We start from the raw sequence: 18,294 nt of genomic DNA, 5'->3' as shown, positions 1-18,294 counted from the left end.
TTCGAAGCTACCTCTGCCCTACCTCCTCCCACCACCCTCTGGGCCAGCAATTCTCCTCCAAGATCACTTAAATGGTATGGTTGCCATTCTATTCCACAGACCCTACCTGCCTACCTGTTGTGTACAGCTGACATGGCTCTCCATGTAGTGATGAATATGGAGGTGGGTAGGACACCTGTGTCCTCTGACAGGCTAAAGACCAAACACATGAAAGACTGTGGATTAAGAGATAGGACGAAATGTATCAGTTAGCTATTGTTGTGTAAAAAACCACCTCAGAGCTTAATGACTAAAAACAACTCTTAATTATTGTTCATAAATCTACCAGCCAGTTCTGTTGATCTGGGGCATATCCATCCATGGATTCACTCATGCACCTGCAGTTAGCTGGTGGGCTCGGTGAGGGCTGGCTGGTGATGGATGGTCCCCCAAGATTGGCAGGCCAGCAATTGGCTAGCTGTTGGCTGAGTGGCTAGGGTGATTGGGTCCCATGTCTATCCCACAGCAGGGCTAGCCCAGGCTGTTCTCACAGCAAGGAGATGGGCTTCTAAAAGAGTGAGCAGGAACAGGAAGGCCTCCTGGGGCCTCCACTTGGGACTGGCCCCTGCCCCCTCTACCACATGCTGCTAGCCAAATGCAGGTCACAGGCCAGCTAGGTCCCGAGGGAGTGGGGAAATGGATCCCTCCCATGCCCAGTCGCATAGGGAAGGGTAGCCATCAGGAAGGGAGGAGAAAGGAGCCATTTTTGGTTGCATACCTAAGGAGTGTGTAAGCCATGGCAAAAAGTGAGAAGCCCCCCTAACACAGTATCTAGAGAAGACACTGAGACCACAAGATCGAGTAGAAAGAAGTGGGTTCTGCTTGGTTTTTGGACATAAAAACACTTTTCAGGGTTTGTTTGTTTGTTTGTTTGTTTCCTTCAGATTAGGACAGTAATATTTGACTCCCATATAATCCATCCACGAAATCAGTCACTCGAAGCTGCTGTCATTCAACTGAGCTTCCCACCTTCTATGGGAGCTACTTTGAAAATTGGAAAAAACTGAATTGTAAAAAACTGTGGGCTTAAATGCATGAAAGCGCCAAGGCAGGAAGTGAAAAAAAAAAAATGGACGCAACGTACGTATATAGTGGACACACTTGGGAACATCTCCCCAACTCACTAAGCTCCCTCTTCCCTGACCCTTGGGGTCAGTTAGGGCTCCCTGTGGCTATATTTTCCCTGTGTAATACCTCCCTCAACATTCCTGATTGGATGACCGGGAGTAGACGCCTGATCTGGACCAATCAGATTCTTCCCTTCTGGGTAACAGAGACTCTGGTCAGTCTTCCATGGTCCTGTGCGATCTTGAGGACTGAAGAACAGTCAAGACCAAGAGGAGAAGGAAGAGTAGGGCAGGCACCCAGAGTGTATGGGGACCGGGCCAGGCAAGAGAGGCTCTTGGCACCATTGAGGCCTGGCCATGAGCCCCACGTCCTTAGGAAGTCTGCCTCCTTACAAAAAGTCCCCCTTTTTGCTTAGGATATTCCAAAAAGAAGACATAGGGACCAGAGAAATCAAAGTGTGAAGAAGCACAGGCTGGTGGAGCCCCATGCAGCTCAGGTCCAGAGAGGTGGGGGCAGCAGGGAGCCTGGGAGCTGGTCCCTGGGTGGACCAAGAAGGGCCTTGCGGGACGGTGGATGTAGTCTGTGAGTCCCGGTAGGGCTCAAAGATGTGGGGAGGGATCTGGCAAGAACAGCTTCCCAAAAGCAGCCAAGGGAGGGAATAAATGGGGCTGGGTTCAGGAGAAACTACCTATCCATGGGACCACAGCTCCAGTTTGAAGTCTGCACATTTAAAATTGTTATGTGTGATACAAACCACAAAGCAACAAACACACAGAAGTGTGAGCAAAATTAAAGGCACAGAACAAGTGGAGAAAATACGGTACAGGTCAGAACGATATTCTCATTAATGCAGTAAACTCTCTGAACAAACCCTCGGGGTAATATAGCCCATAGGAAGACAGGCCAAGTACAGTCTCCAAAAAAGAAACACAAATTACTCCTAAAATTTAAACAAACAAACAAAAAACTTTGACATAACAATAGTAATAAAAGCACATTTAAAACAAGACCCCAGGGTGCCTGGGTGGCACAGTCAATTGAGTGTCCAGCTCTTGGTTTCGGCTCAGGTCATGATCTCAGGGTTGTGAGATTGAATCCCTTGTTGGGCTCTGTGCTCTGTGCTCTGTGTTCTGTGCTCTGTGCTCAGTGGGGAGTCCATTAGAGATTCTCTCTCCCGCTCCCTCGCCCCCTCCTTCAGCTGGTCGTCTTTCTCTCTCTTTCCTCCCCACTCTCTCTCTAAAATAAATAAATCTTTTTTTAAAAAATTTAAAACCAGGGGGCGCCTGGGTGGCTCAGTGGGTTAAGCTGCTGCCTTCGGCTCAGGTCATGAGCTCAGGGTCCTGGGATCGAGTCCCGCATTGGGCTCTCTGCTCAGCAGGGAGCCTGCTTCCCTCTCTCTCTCTCTCTCTGCCTGCCTCTCTGCCTACTTGTGATCTCTCTCTGTCAAATAAATAAATAAAATCTTTTAAAAAAAAAAATTTAAAACCAGATCCCATGGCTCATCTCCCAACTGATACTTTCCTTCAAGATATTACTTTACACCAAAAAGGGTGCAGGAAACTGGCTCTCCCACACACGGATAGCCCCTCTCTGAGTGCAGTTTGCAAATAACTCAAGCCATCTATCTGCTCAGGGCAGCAAGGTTGCGGTGCCCCACCCAGATCCCTGTGTCCTTCTGCCTTAGGGCCCAAGGGGCTGCCTCCAATGCCACACCTCACTTTCTCTCCTGGGGGCTCTTTTTGGCTTTTAGGGTCCCCTTGCCCACACTTGGGGCTGACTGGAAGCGAAGGGAAATTAACACAACCTGGGAGCAGCCGGTCACAGACACAACAAATGCTCAGAGAGCCCAGGACTTGGCTTCCTGCTAAGGTGGGATAAGTCTGACGTCTTACATTGGCCCCCAGCATCGAAAGAGAGATTCGGCTCCAGCCACCCACAGCAGATCAGCTTCTTGGAGTCCCTCACTGCTAATCCCATTCCCCACTCCCATATCAGGGTTTCCTTCACTTACCAAATAAGCTACTTTCCCTGGAATCCTTGCCTCAAGGGAACCCAGGCATACCATAACCATCGACTTGATGGAGACAGTCATGAAGATGTACAAAGACCTAACCACTGGGCTGTTCAAAGAGGGCTCTTTTATAGCAGAAAATACAAATGAATCCACCCAGAGGTCTTGGTTAAATAAGTCCTGCCATATGCATGCAATGGTTAACTTCTTGGACATGAAAAATGCAATAAATGTTATAGAAAAGTGTGGGGAGGGCATTCCCAGTAGAGTGAAGTGAGAAAGAGAGTTGAAAAGTGCTAGATATGCTTGGTGTAGCTGCAGTATTTTGTAAGTAAACACATTTGCCAAAATAGCAACTGAAGTTATTGCTGGGGAACAAGATTACCAGATTTTCATTTTCTTGTGTATGCGTGCACCTCTGTTTTTCTAATTTGTCATAATCATGGTTTATTTTTACAATCAGTACATGTAGCCCCCCGAGAAATGCAACAAAAATGAAGAGAAGAACACCTAAGAGATATAATTTATGAGAATTTATTACTATTTTCAATTGTTCAAAACATCAGAGAAAATACACTTGTGAGACACTCTGCTTCGGGTTTTTCTCAAATGAGATCCATTTGCCACAAACATTGATTAACCTCTTGAACACACCATTCATCAATTTCACACATCATTCTTTCCCCTAAAGTCAGAAATCAGACAGGGTTCATTATTTCAAGTGCAAGGCCCTATGGCCCTGGAAATAAACAAATGTATCCTTCTTTAAATACAAGTGCCTTCTGCGAAGCACAAGCTTAAGTTAGGACCTTAAGTTAGGATGGCAACATTCACAAAATTTCCAGAAGCCAGACGATAATGTTAGAACCATCTTCCCGGGTTGCAGGCTGGGGATGTGGGAACCTCTGAAACCTGTGCTCCCCAAACAGTCCTCACTCCTAAGTAAGAAAATTAATGCAAAGTGCAGGAAGGACCTGTCTGACCCTCTGGCAAGTCATTTGAATGAGGACAAGAGTAGTCCAGATTAACAATACTAAAGGGGGCAGAAACCTTTCAAGATCTCTACCTGTAGGTGTGACTACCAATTAGATTGTTTTTATTTTGAAAAACCACTCAGGGATATCTCACTCCGGGCTAAGCATTAGTTTAATAAGCAGAATATGAATTTAACATTGTGTCTAGTTGCAACTTTGGGTCAACTCACTCCCCACCCCCTTCTCAGTGTGCCTTGGATTTATGAGATTTCTTAACTCGTCCTTTCTTTCCAAAGCACTTCCGGCAGCCCCAGGCGCAACATTTATAAGCAATGAAGACAACACCCAGCACAATGGCCAGGAGGAAGCCGATCACGTCCAATGAGTGGTACTGGTACCAGGTGAGATCATGGGCTGCTGGGCGCAGGTGTGGGGCCCCCTTGTGCCTCATCACGAACTCCACCCAGAACACAGCCAGGTCCAGGGGCTCGATGGGGCGGTCCTTGTGCAGCCTGGACAGACGCATGATGTTCTCCTTATAGCTAAACATAGAGACAGTTATGTGAGTGTCTGGAACATTGGTCTCAATGAACCATCCTCCCTTTAGGCTCGCTATGTTTGGGAAGGCTAACCTTGGCAGAGGAAATGAGTTTCCATTATAGACAGAAAATGCAAACACACACACACACACACACACACACACACACACACACTGGTCTTTATCTCTGAAACTTAAAAAAAATGTAGAAAGAAAACTGGAGGCCAAAATTATGATACGAAATTATCTGAATCTTGCTTCCTCCTGTCTTTTTTTCTTTTTCTTGATATTTCTGTAGGAAATTAGATACTTTTTTACAATAAGAGAAAGAAATAAAAGGGTGTGTCAGAAATTATGAGCGGTTCTCCTTTTCACAGAGTTAAACAATCCCATCTAGTCAAACCAGAAGCGGTTTGGAAGTGCCTTCTGCAAGGGGGTGGCCTACTTCCGCATTGGTGACAACCACACCATCCAAGTCTAGCGTTAGCACGAGGCTGCATCTATGCAGCCTGCTCAACAAAACAGATTTTTGTTGATTTGGGGCAGTGTGGCTAGCTGAATCAGAACATTTAAATCCAAACTGGGTTCAATGCTTCGACCCTTAGTGTGGATGCTCTAGAAGAAGAAAGAGAGACCGAGGAGGGAGGGGGACAAAAGGGAAAGGAGAAGAAAAGACCAGAGTAAGACACTCTTCCTCAGGAGCGATTATGATAACGGGCCTGTCATTATATTTGGACACATTATTGTACTGTGTAATCATATTTGGCCATAAGTCTTATTAAACATCTTCCTTTTATGTGTATCTTTTCTTAAAAAGATAGATTTTCTAGAACTTTCCTTCATTCATCCACCATTTACTGAGTGCCGGTTATGGCCTGGTTGCATCATCTGGTGTTCAGAAGGTTTCCATTTGTCTTTATTTCCTGTCCCAGCTTGGCATGCTGGGAACATGGAGATTCACAGTTAGGCAGAGATGACTCCCAAGCAAATAGATGAAGTTCGCTGGTAACTCAAGCTTATTGATGAAGGATTTAAAAATAAATAAGAGAAGTTCCACCAAGTCATTTGTAGGCTCCAGGTCGTTTTCTGTACCACCCAACAGAAGATCAAAATTGTACTACTAATGCATATCTCCAGAACGAGTTTTGTCGACACGGGGAGAGAAGTCAGGTTTTCCCTGCCTTCAACGTGGCAGTAGTACGGCTGCTGGGCTGTCAGAAGAGGCCCATCAGAATGGAGGGATGCCACCCGCTGCTCTGGGCATGCTGGGCATTTACCCATGGGGGAGCGGGTTTCGTTGACTTTTCTTTTTCATCCATTGGCGCCCCATTTTCCCCTTTTTCCTTGCCCAGGCTCACCATGTCACCCCGCGCGGTGTCCCATCCCATCTGAACACATTCCAGTCTTTTCACATCTGACCCTCCAAATGACATCTCTTTCAAAATGAAGCAACTACGGGTCAAGACTCCTGACATTCTCACAGACACACACACGCGTGTACAGGCACTCACATGCACACGTTAATTGTTGGATCAAGTCCACCCCTGGCCGTCACTTCTTCCCATAAGGTTTTGGCCAGCCTGTTTGTTACTAAGGAATGTGACAGCAATACAATAAATGTCATGCAGAGATCATTTGATCTGATAGCTTTGCCTCTCGAATTGTTTTCAGAGCCACATTTAAACAGACTTATCTTTGCTTTTATTATAAGCCTTTGTCTGTGATATCACATGACCCCATCCCATTTATAAATCCCCATGATTTATAAATCAAAGTTTATACTTTGATTTATAAACTTTTGAAACAAAGTTTCTCCCGGGCTTTGGTGCTAGAGAGAGCTGTCCTTCTAAGGACAGCTGTCCTGGTTTATTTTTATCTTATGGACACTATGCTTCTTATAATGGAATATTTCTCTCTGCAGGAACTCACAGATTAGATGTCTACTTGGTGACTGTATTTTTTAATAAATTGAAGTTTTAATCCTACTGAGGGAAATAATATTTAAAATCATTTCAAAGATAATAGGAATTAAATAATAGGAATTAATGCATTCTTTTATAAAATGAATAATAATAATCCCCAAATCATCTTACTTATAAATTGAGTTTTTATGTGTTTATTTTCACATTTGAATATTGCTGTGAATGAGATGGCCAAAATACAGGTAGTATCCCTCTGTACCTTTTCTCTTACCTTTTGTCACTGATGACAGTTTTCAGGGCATTTGCTAAATCTTCGGAAGTCATTTCCAGGACGTTCAAGGTCACTCCAGCCCCCCGGGTCTCCATGCGCTTTGCATTGTCCATTTGATCAGCAAACAAGGGAAGCATCACCATTGGAACTCCGTTGCAGATTCCCTCATATATGCCATGGGAGCCAGAATGTGTGATAAAAGCACGAGTCTTCGGGTGACCTGAGAGGCAAAGCAGGGAGGGATGTTAGGAGTCGAGTCAGCGAGTTTCTCAGTCTAACACTGTCTAGGTTCTGAAAGCCTCAGTGCCATCCACATGGGGCTCCTCAGCAGAAGTCTGCTGAGGAAAATGTGGGTTGAGATGCCCCACTGGATAAAAGGCAATGTGGAATACTCTGGCCATAATATTTTCCAGCTAAATAATCCTTTAGAACAGCCCTGCACAAGCCACTTTGTTAATTTCACTTGGGTTTGACCTACACACCACATCCTGCCTATTGGGTCCATGGTCAAACGAGTGAGACTGATACAAAGCGAAGGTCAAGCAAAGCTTTATTTCGCACCAAGCATCAAGAATCAAACTGACTGGCCAGGGCCATCTCTTGCAAAGAGGCGACATCTCTCTGCCTTACAGACTAGCTTTTAAGGGCAAAGGCCATGTGGTTGGACCTGGCCACGCACAGGTGGCAAATGAGATTGTAACACACAGAGAAAGCTGCACTGCACAATCATGCTAGGTCACACAAAAGTGACTAACTGAACCAACTGAATTACAATGTACCCTGTAGTAGATATTTGAACTAGCCTATCACCTTGGTCAGAATTGACGCCCAAAAGGCAGGGCCTACTCTCCTTGGTAGCTAGCGAGACAATATGCACCCCCACTGATTGGATACCTCCACCTGGCCTGACCCACCCTTGTATTTGGGCTTTGTTACCTGGGACTAGTTTCTGGGACTTGTTTTTAAGTAAGTCCCCTCGGGGAGAGGAGGAGAGGGACAGTTTAAGTTTTACTGTATAAACAACAAAGTCACTCAAGGTCATAGTTTAATGGATGGAATCGCTCTGGCTCAATAGGCTCTTACATTGCCCACATACCAAGCAGATCATTTTGGGGCAGCCACTTGACAAGTATTGTATTCTTCGCAAGATTTGGTGGTGGCGTGCCAGTATACCGCCACAGGACCTTGCAGAAACAAGAACAGAGTTTAAGGAACACAACAATTCAGAAACATCCGTGTAGTAGCTGGAAGGCGGCATCCTCTGAATGAACATAACCTTGGCGAGGCTGGGGAGGTATTGTGACTAGGAAGGCTTTGGGGACTGGTAACACTCTGTGTATTTATGCAAATTCATCAAGCTGTACAGTTATGATTTTTGCACTTTTCTGCACTTCAAGGGGAAGTTTACTTAACAAAGTGAGTGAATGTAGAATTAGAGAAGCAAAAATATAAGAAATGAATCCAGCAGCTTTTTGTGGAAATACTCCGACGTAATATGAAGAAACACTATCCCGTACATTATCCTGTTGACTTTATTTTTAAAATAAATTCTCCTTGAAGCATGTGACACTTGATCTTGGGGTTGTGAGTTTGATCCCCAGGTTGGATATAGAGATTACTTTAAAAAATAAAATATTTACAAAATAATTAGTTAACAAAATAAAATAAATTCTCCTTAGTACACTTTTGAGTTTCTTAGAGAAAATGAGACCTTCAAGTGAAGTAGACCATGGTTTTTAAGAATAGTTGAGAGTGACATGGCAAAAAGAATTTGGGATTAATAATTGAGAAGTAGCAGGGAAGCCCAAACCAGAAGTCCAACTGATAGGATTAACATCGATACTTAGAAGTCTGGGGTTCCAACTTTTGGGAAAATAGAATTGTATGGAATCTTCTTACTGTCTGAGGTATTTTGCCCAAGGCATCAGCAATTTCCATAGCTTTCTTCTCGGGAATCTCTGAGACCATGGAGCCCAAAGAGAAAACCACAATTCCATGTTCTCCAGAAGCATTAACATAGGCTTCAAATTCCTAGAACCATAAGAGAAATTTCCAATTAATTTTTTTCTCACCTTCTTTGGGAACTGCATACATTCACCTATGAATCAGATGTCTTCATCTTAAGAATGTGATTAAATGTGTGTGTGTGTGTGTGTGTGTGTGTGTGTGTGTGTGTGTGTGTTAGAGATACAAAGTATTAGTGCATGTTACAGCCTTCCCTCCCCCACCTACTCCCTTCCAAAGGAGGAAGGCTCCTTGCAGATCCGGTTGTCTCCTGGGTTCTCCTCTTCTTCTTTGATTTGCAGAATCCAGGTAGTATGCTAATTTTCCAAAGGAAAAGCAACCAGAGATAAGACCAGATCCACTTCCCAGGGGCTTCAAGCAGCCGGGAGGGTCTTGGAAGAAAGCAGGCTTTCAGGAAGGGGACTAAAGGAAAGAGCAGAAGGCAATAGGAAGGAGGGAACGGTAAATACGCATCGCAGAGAAGGGAGAGCACGGTTTAGCAGATCCGTGAAGGGAGATCTTGGGCAGGAGGAAAGCTGTCCAAGGAGGATTTCAGAAAGCTTTCTGCAGACTCTAAAAGTCCTGTACCACCCCTTTAAGAAAAGCTACGGTAAAGATGTGTATTATTTTCCAAGGCTTCTACAATATTCCTTTTACGTTGAAAGAATGAATGAAGCCCAAGGAGAAAAGCAAATAGTGTTGAAGATAAAGGCAAATAAGTGTATGAAGATCTCATGGTTAAGAAAAACCTCAAATAGCCAAGACAGCCTGTAACAATACTTGCTTCCCCACAGCCCACAGCAGAGTCTTCCACATGCCAGGCAATACGCTGGGGTGATTAGGGATTATACTCACGTCATCTCAGGGCTGAAACTTAACCAATCAACCTGGCAATTTCCCACTTTTCCTGGAGAAGAGCTTTCTGAAGAGTGTTAGTCAACTTTCCTGCCTCAGCAAGAACATACAGAAGGTTACCTGAATCTTTCTTTGCCAGCTTCGTAATGGACAGTAAAAAGCAAAATATTTCTCCCTAGGTATGAGAGATACAAAATAGGACAGAAAACCTTGCACCAGGATCTGAGCCCCTTCTGCATAGTTCAGAGGGGGTCACGGGAATGCGAGCAAACCCTGAGTACCAAAATCACCTGTGGGAAGGATAAACAAGAACCCACCCAGCACGTGACCCCCACAGAGTGTTCCTGTCCCATTCCAGAAACGGATCCCTTCTAGCAATATATCTATCCCCATCATTTAAGGAAGATTGCAAGTAAGGCTGTTCTGATGCCTCCAAACAAGATCACTATTGTGCATTTCGGTCTTGGCCATGTAAGGATGAAACTCAAGACAAAGCAATGGGTCTTGCTTCTGAAGAAACTTCTGGGTCAGATGACTCAAGGAATAAGGAATGAACTGTGAGTGGTTTTCTAGTCAATAATGAACCTTACAACTACTAGAAAGTGGACAACCCATGGTTCTTTTGGATGAAGCAGGGGGATAGGATCTTCGGAAATGTCTGCATGTATAAGGGTGAGAGACTGTGATGGCTAGGACCCCACTAGTAAGCACAGTTCACAGATTAGAACCTATCAAGCCTCTGCCCCTAAAGTCAATAGGCCATAGAGATGGATGTCAGACAGAAGCTCTGAGAGGAAGCAACAAAAAGATGATCCAACCAGAACAGCAGCATTACCTTCAGTGTGGAAACCGGGGAACCTGGAGTCAAGAGTGGTGGCTGTGTCCCCAGGAAGAGAGGAAGGATGTACCCAGACTCAACCCTCAGCAATAATTTCAGCCCAGCCTGATCTGGCCCCCAACCTTCAAAGCCAACTCCAGGGTACTGTGGTCTTCAGAAAACATACATACATACTCGGGTATACACACAGGCAAACACCTGTATGCACACATGTGTGGGGACACACACACGGAGGGGCAATTCCACGTAGAGGAAACAGAGGAGGTGTGAGTGTGTCAATTTCCCCCCAACTGTAGGTTATTCATCATCTAATGAACTCCCCTAGAGTCTTCCAAATGGTTTTATATGTTTCCCAAGAATGCGAAGGACATTAATGAGACTGTGTGATGTGCTGGGTTTTGCTCAGAATTGAGGGGTTTCCTCAGATATGGGACTTTCAGTCCCGTTCAAGCCAGAATGCTGGGCACTCTGGGTGTGACATGGAGAGAGGACATCCCACAAGGCTCACCACACATGATTTTAAGAGATTTCTTTCAGGTTTGGTTCAGAGCATGACCAATAATGCCCAAACACTGCCAAGCCCTCCTCAGATGTGAGCCCCAGATTGGTCCCCCCCCCTCTAGCTCTCTCCAAGGCCTCCGGCCTCCAGTGGCTGTGTCCTAGCCTTCTCCACTGGGCTCATCTGAGAGGCCAAGGAGGCCAGCATCATCCCCTCCACCACATGCTACATTTCTGGCCTATGACCAAAACATCCTAAAGATGGTTTTCCTGAAGTCCCTCCTCCCCAGGATTATACCACATCCTTATTTCCTCAGAAAGACAGCTCATCTCCAAGTACCTTTTGAACTCTTCCTTTTGAGTGAAAGTAAGCAGCTCACCTCACTTGCTGGGACCTTCCCTCTTCTGTGAAACCCATTCTTACTTTAAGCCTAACTACAAAGGTCCACATCTGGTTTCCCCTCCTTGTACACTGTCCCACACCCACTCAGCACCCAGTGGGGTGTGATTATCATAAAATGGAACCCACAGGTCCATAAACACCCAAAGGTACACAGCAAGACTAAAGTTTAAATATCACGGAAGTTCATGTACAGATCACAGAAGGGCAAACTGCAGAGATTGTATTGTCACACCCAAAGCCTCGCCTGGGCCAGGTCTTCCAGAATTCAGCCATGGTGAGGTCCACACCCTGCTTGGCAAAACTTCCCCAAACATGGCCCTGACTTCACAGACTGTAGAGTGGCCAAAGAGTAATGCGACAGGTTAACGAAAATAACCCTCAATTCCCACACCTGTTATCCCTTCCAAAAAGGACGAGGCCCCCTCTGAAGTGAGAGCACTTGCTTACCGTTGAAGGCTGTAACCCAGGTTCTAACTTTTGCTGAGAGTTCAGTATTTTGAGTTCTAGGCTTTTATTAGATTTTCTCTTCCCATATGTCATCTGTTTCTCCAAATCCTTGGTAAGTACTTAGCATGTTGGAAAACTTGCTTTATCACTATGCATTCAGAACCATGGACAAAGACTGCTGGCTTCTGGGCTCACCAGTCCTCCTTCTCCTCGCCATCATCAAGTCTCTGTTTCCACTGACCTTCTGTTTGGCTGTTTCCCTCAGACTCAAAATATCTGGATGGATATCATCTCTGAATACTCACACATTCACAAAGACGGTCTCTCACCCTGAGCAGGGAAAGACATCTTGGAATCCTTGAGCTTTGCTCTCAGTGTTGTCCTACTATCTTTTATCTGCCAGGTATCCCAGATATGCCCAACAGCAGGTGTGCCTTCCATTTGGACTCTCTTTATCAGCTAAAGATTGTATCTCTATTCTTGAAGTTCAGGACTTTGACCAAGACAGGGACCATCTCCACACGAGTAATGGAAGCATAGAAAAGCATTCTTTAATTACCCAAGGGGAGAAAAGAAAATAAATAACAACTTGTCAAACCACCAAAAATCAGGAAAAGGGAAAATGACCAAGTAAAATAAAAATAAACTGGCATAATTAGAATCAAATCTAGCAATTGTTAAATTAAGTGCAAACAGGCAAAAGTCTCCTGACCAGGTTACAAATATCAGCTCTGTGTTTAAAAAGAAGAAGAAGAATTAAAAAAAGCTTGAAGACAAAGGGTACAAAAGAGGCACTAAGGAAATGTAAACAAGATAGTGAAGGAACGGTAATATTAACATCAAAAAAGTGGAATTTCAAATTAAAAATATTAAGTAGGACAGAGAGTGTTGCTGTCCAGTACAGGTTACAAAGACATTCTCACACAAGGCTTGCTTGCACCAAATGAGGCAGCAACCTAGACATAGTCATTACAATTCAGCACTTAGACAAATTTCTGACAAAGAAAATATATTGATAAATGATACCAAAGCTGTGATATTGAGAAAGACGGTAGACAAAGTTCTGTAGCCCTTCTTAGTATACATCCTAAAGTAAAGAAGGAAATCATTTAAATAAATAAAGACTATTTGCCAAAAAACAATGGCAAATGTGACACAAAATGATGAAATGAAAATCAATCTTCATTACAATCAGGAACAAGACAAGAATCCTTGCGATTGTCACAATTATTCAATTGTTTTTAAGGATTCTAGTGAATTCAGTAAGATCAGTGCCGGGCATAGAATTCAGAACAGAAGGATCCATATTTTCTTGATTGATGAAAGTCTGCATACTGTTTTTTTTTTAAACTATGAAATCAATATCTTGATTAGGCTGAATTTTGATTTGGGCCTGATCAGTGAGTAGATAACCAGGTACAAACAGAAATGGAAAAACTATCATATTCACAAGAGTGATCAAAAAGAAGTGTAAAATACTTAAGAAAAGCTGAACAAGAAAGGAATAGAAAAATATGAAGGAAACTACAAAGTGTCCTTGATCTTTGGTAAGGTAACATTAGAAGTAACTATAAGAAGGGCAAGGCCCTGGAGTATAAACTTCAGTTTTCTTCCTAGGAAACAAGATTACATGGTTAACAGAATAACCTGTGGCATGTAAATACCGTGAAACATGGTGCAGTTCAAAAAAATAGATAGAATATTTAGAACCAAAATGATACCCATGACATATTTATAAGGGAGCCATGGGGGTATATTATTACCCTTTTCGTAAAACAAGCAAAAAAAAATCAACACAAATACATGTTTCTCTTTGTGTATGCTATAAGAGAATGGTCCAGTTTCATTCTTCTGCATGTGGCTGTCCAATTTTCCCAACACCATTTGTTGAAGGGTTTGTCTTTTTCCATTGGATATTCTTTTTTCTGCTTTGTTGAAGATTATTTGACCATAGAGTTGAAGGTCCATTTCTGGGCTCTCTGTTCTGTTCCATAGATCTTTGTATCTGTTTTTGTGCCAGTACCATGCTGTCTTGGTAATCACAGCTTTGTAATATGGCCAAAGGGCATATGAAAAAAAAATGCTCCAGACAACTTGCCATTAGGGAAATACAAATCAAAACCACAGTGAGACTCCACTTCACAACAGTTAGAATGGCTAAAATTAACAAGACAGGGAACAACAAATGTTGGCGAGGTTGTGGAGAAAGGCGAACCCTCTTTGCACTACTGGTGGGAATGCAAGCTGGTGCAGCCACTCTGGAAAACAGTATGGAGGTTCCTCAAGAAGTTGAAAACAGAACTACCTTATGACCCAGCAATTGCTCTACAGGGTATTTACCCCCAAAATACAGATGTAGTGAAAAGAAGGGGCACCTGCACTCCAATGTTCATAGCAGCAATGTCCACAATAGCTAATCTGTGGAAGGAACAGAGATATCTTTCAACGGATGAATGGATAAAGATGTGGTCCATATATATAATGGAATATTACTCAGCCATCAGAAAGGATGAACACCCACCATTTACATAGACATGGATGGAGCTGGAGGGGATTATGTTGAGTGAAATAAGTCAGGCAGAGAAAGACAATTGTCATATGGTTTCATTCATATGTGGAACATAAGAAATATTGCAGGATTATAGGGGAAGGGAGGAAAAACTGAATAGGAAGAAACCATAGAGGGAGACAAACCATCAAAGACTATGGTGGGGGCACCTGGGTGGCTCAGTGGGTTAAAGCCTCTGCCTTCGGCTCAGGTCATGATCTCAGGGTCCTGGGATGGAGCCCCGCATCGGGGGTCTCTGCTCAGCAGGGAGCCTGCTTCATTCTCTCTCTCTCTCTCTCTGTGCCTGCCTCTCTGCCTACTTGTGATCTCTGTCAAGTAAATAAATAAAATCTTAAAAAAAAAAAAAAAGACTATGGACTACGGGAAGCAAACTGAGGGTTGTGAAAGGGAGAAGGGTGGGAGGGTGGGGTAACAGGGTGATGGGCATGACGGAGGGCACGTGATCTGATGAGCACTGGGTGTTATACAGGAATCACTGAACACTATCTCAAAAAGTAATGAGGTACTATACGCTGGATAATTAAATTTCAATTTTAAAAATCACCCAAGAAAAAAGGGGAAAAAATACATATGTTTGTATGTAACTGTAGGAGGATAAAGAACTGGGGGAAGTTACTGCCTATCTGGTGACTAGTCCTCAGTTCACACCCTTTTGTGGTTTTCATTCATTCCTTTAACAAACATTTGGCAAGTGCTAATTATATGCCCAAGATGCTGATATTTACCCAACACCAATCGTGTGCAGACCCACTGCCAGGTGTTGTGGGTACAGAAATGGGCAGCAGTGGTCCCTGTCCCCACATATATTGAAGAGACGGTCAATAAACAAATATTTAAATGAGATGATCACGGTACTTGATGTGCTATGAAGGAAAGAGCATAGGATCCTATCTTATTCAAGACTTCTTCAGGACTCCCTGAAGAAGTGACATTACAGCTGAGCTGAAAGCAGCCCAGAAGGACAGGACATCATGCTCAAGGGTCCTGAACTGGGAAAGATTTTGGAATGTCCCAGAAATAGAAAGAAGGCCAGTGTAACCGAGGATACCCATGCAGATTTACAAGAAAGTCCTTCCATTTGGAGTGGAATTTCTATTATGCATGCACATCTCCAAAGTTTTACATTTCAAAGTAAATGTGAAACACAATTGTTTTCACTTGGATCCTATATAATGATACCAAAAATATTCCTCTTTAATTCCACTCTAACTTCGACATGCTGACTAGGTCTCTTCTTTGATCTATGATGTGACCACTGGTTTGGTAATATTTCACCTTTTCCTATATATAAAGAGAATTATTACTGATTTTTTATAACATGAGGTATTCTCATTTTCTTTCCAAAAAATCAACACCATCTCCTTTTTTTTTACTTTACCAGACCACCCCATCAAACATATACTTCTCCAACAGGCCTCGGGGTGTCAGAATCTTACTGATGGGAGATCTGAAAGGGGTCACCAGATCTCTCTTCACATTATGGGGGAGGAATAAGAGCCCCACAGAGGGGATCTGGTCATGCAGCAATGGTCTGGAGGCTCTGGATTTCTCAAGTGGTGTTTTTTTCTGCTATCTAAAGTTTCTCCTTGCCGTGACAATGACATGATCATTTAAGAGGTGAGTCACGTCAGAGTCACTCTGGGAATAAGATTCAGTGCTCTCCATTGGTGATAATAGTCCCTTGACAGGAACCAGACTTAGCACCTGCAAAGTACCTAGGCTACCAGTGAATCCTCAACCGATACTTGAAAAATAAATGAATGCCCACTGAAATGTCACCTCCTTGAAGAATCCTTCCCAATCCCTCATCTGACAGAGATTCTCCTGTTATTCTGTGTCACCTCCACTGAGATTTGGAAGAGGATGTAAATGCTACTTTTTTGCATACCTCAAATTCTGCATGGGAAAAAAATTCATCATCAGCATTGCAAAGAATGAAACTCAGGACCTTTCTGCCCAGTGCCAGAATCTGATTGCCTGATATTTACTCATTAGAAGAGAAGGGATCACAGAAGCCAGCTTTCTATCAGAATATCTAGCAACTGGATCTTTAACCAGAAACAAAAAGGCAACTTTTGCCATGAGGATCTATAGACATCAAAGAATTATTTCAGCAGTCTCAACCCTTGTGTGTCTGACCCAATCAAGGGCAAGGTGCACACTGCAGATTTGTGTTCTCTGTAAGAACTCTACACCCGTTGTTCTGTGCTTATATCGATTAGCCTTTGTCACATCTAATTGATTACTGTTTGTTGGAGCACAAAGGAAAAAACGCCCAAAGTATACTTTCCTAAATTGTCCTATACAAAGAAACAACCCAGAAGAGGATGCCTAAGACTGATGTAAATTACAAGCCAGACCTGGGAGATTTGTAAGGCAGAAACTAACAGAAGGGGGCATTTGAGACTATGTCAGCATGCTCATTGGGCATATATCAGGGGCAAGTTCATCCATCCAAAGTCCTTGCAAGGATATAGACTTGTAAAGTTCCCCCTCAAATACACACCTCGGACAGTGGGTTTTTGCCGGCACAGTTGATCCCACCAACAAAAAAACCATGTTGGGCATGATGGGCCTGGAGTAGTCCTTGACAAAGTCACTTCTGAGAATCCAGACAGATGCAGAGCTCATCAGGTCCTGGACAGTCACATCTTTCTGAAGGACTTCTGAGGCAAGTGCTCCATACGGGGAATAAACCACATTGCACAGAAAGCTCTCTGACAAGAAAATGAGCATGTTCTTCACCCGTGGTAAAAAGGTCATGTGATCTGAGTTAAGGGACAGAGCCCTGGGCACATAAGATGGTGGGTTGGGGCACTGAGTACCTTGAAAATCTAGGCCACACGGCAGCGCATTCAAGAAGAACACAGCAGGCAGACCCAGGTACAGCGCCACGATGGGGCCACAAGGGAGGAAAGGGTCTGCCAACACGGCATCGAAGCGGCTTTCCACCAGGGGGAGGCCATAAGTTCCTTGTTGTGCAATAAGTGGGAGCAGGCAGAAAAAATCAGGGCAGAGTCCTCCTTGACTTTCTTGTACGTTTTGACCACACGCTGCAGCAAAGGCTCATTCTCAAAGACACCGTGCCCGAGTTTGATAAAAGCTTCTTCCACGTCCTCCCTTCTGAATGGCACAGGGTACCTCTTCAAGGTGTAGAACGCTCCTTCTTTAATGTGCACGGAAGCCTCGGAAGCTAGGACTACCATGTCATGTCCCCTCTGGTGCAGCTGCTCAATAACCCCAAGCCCACTCAGCCAATGGCTACCATCCACGGGGACCAGCAACAGCTTCCCAGCCTGGGACACAGTGGGGTTCAGAGCACACAGCAGCAGGCCCAGGACAAGCGGAGATGGATCACGGGACCTTGCTGCCATGGTTCCCCTGCCTTTGCTACCAAGACTCTCTCTTGCCAAAAGTTTGCCCTCTCCTACTTTCCTGTCACAAGAACCAGTCTATACTCAGAGTTAATGGTTGATTGTATCACATGACTATAACCGGTTAGTCAGCTGAAAATAACAGGAAGTTCACCTTTAGAGGTAACAAGGACAGACTTTATCGGGTTTCTTTTTTCTTTTTTCCAAGTATTCTTGTTTTTTATTTATTTGCTCTTAAGTTTTTATTTTAATTCGTTAGGTTAACATACAGTGTCATATTAGTTTTAGGTGTGCAATATAGTGATTCAGCACTTCCGTACATCACCCAATGCCCATCCCAGTCAGTGAACTAGCTTTCTTGGCCGGCAACAACAGTTTCACCACTGGAATTCTTTACCAACCACTCAAATCACATTCTTGAGGGGCCAGAGAAAGGAAAGCAGACCCAGCATCGTTGAATGCATTAAACGAGTATTTCCATGG

At 43.8% G+C, this 18,294-nt stretch overlaps 1 protein-coding gene across 1 annotated transcript; it reads right to left on the bottom strand.

Moving 5' to 3' along the window:
- Nucleotides 1-3,636: 3,636 nt before the first annotated feature.
- On the bottom strand, nucleotides 3,637-17,872 carry LOC123391667 (UDP-glucuronosyltransferase 1A1-like). The gene is given in 7 exon segments (XM_045078928.1): nucleotides 3,637-4,634; nucleotides 6,824-7,043; nucleotides 7,920-8,007; nucleotides 8,723-8,854; nucleotides 16,944-16,988; nucleotides 16,991-17,392; nucleotides 17,395-17,872. Coding segments are annotated over 7 exon segments (1,602 nt in total). The 5' UTR covers nucleotides 17,812-17,872; the 3' UTR covers nucleotides 3,637-4,336.
- Between the last annotated feature and the right edge of the window lie 422 nt (nucleotides 17,873-18,294).

Source organism: Mustela putorius, unplaced genomic scaffold (genome assembly GCF_011764305.1).
Source record: "Mustela putorius furo isolate JIRA1106 unplaced genomic scaffold, ASM1176430v1.1 tig00000275_pilon_pilon_pilon, whole genome shotgun sequence".
Classification (NCBI taxonomy): domain Eukaryota; kingdom Metazoa; phylum Chordata; class Mammalia; order Carnivora; family Mustelidae; genus Mustela; species Mustela putorius.
The sequence above is the reverse complement of the archived record's forward strand: the minus strand, read 5'-3'. Positions and strand labels throughout refer to the sequence as shown.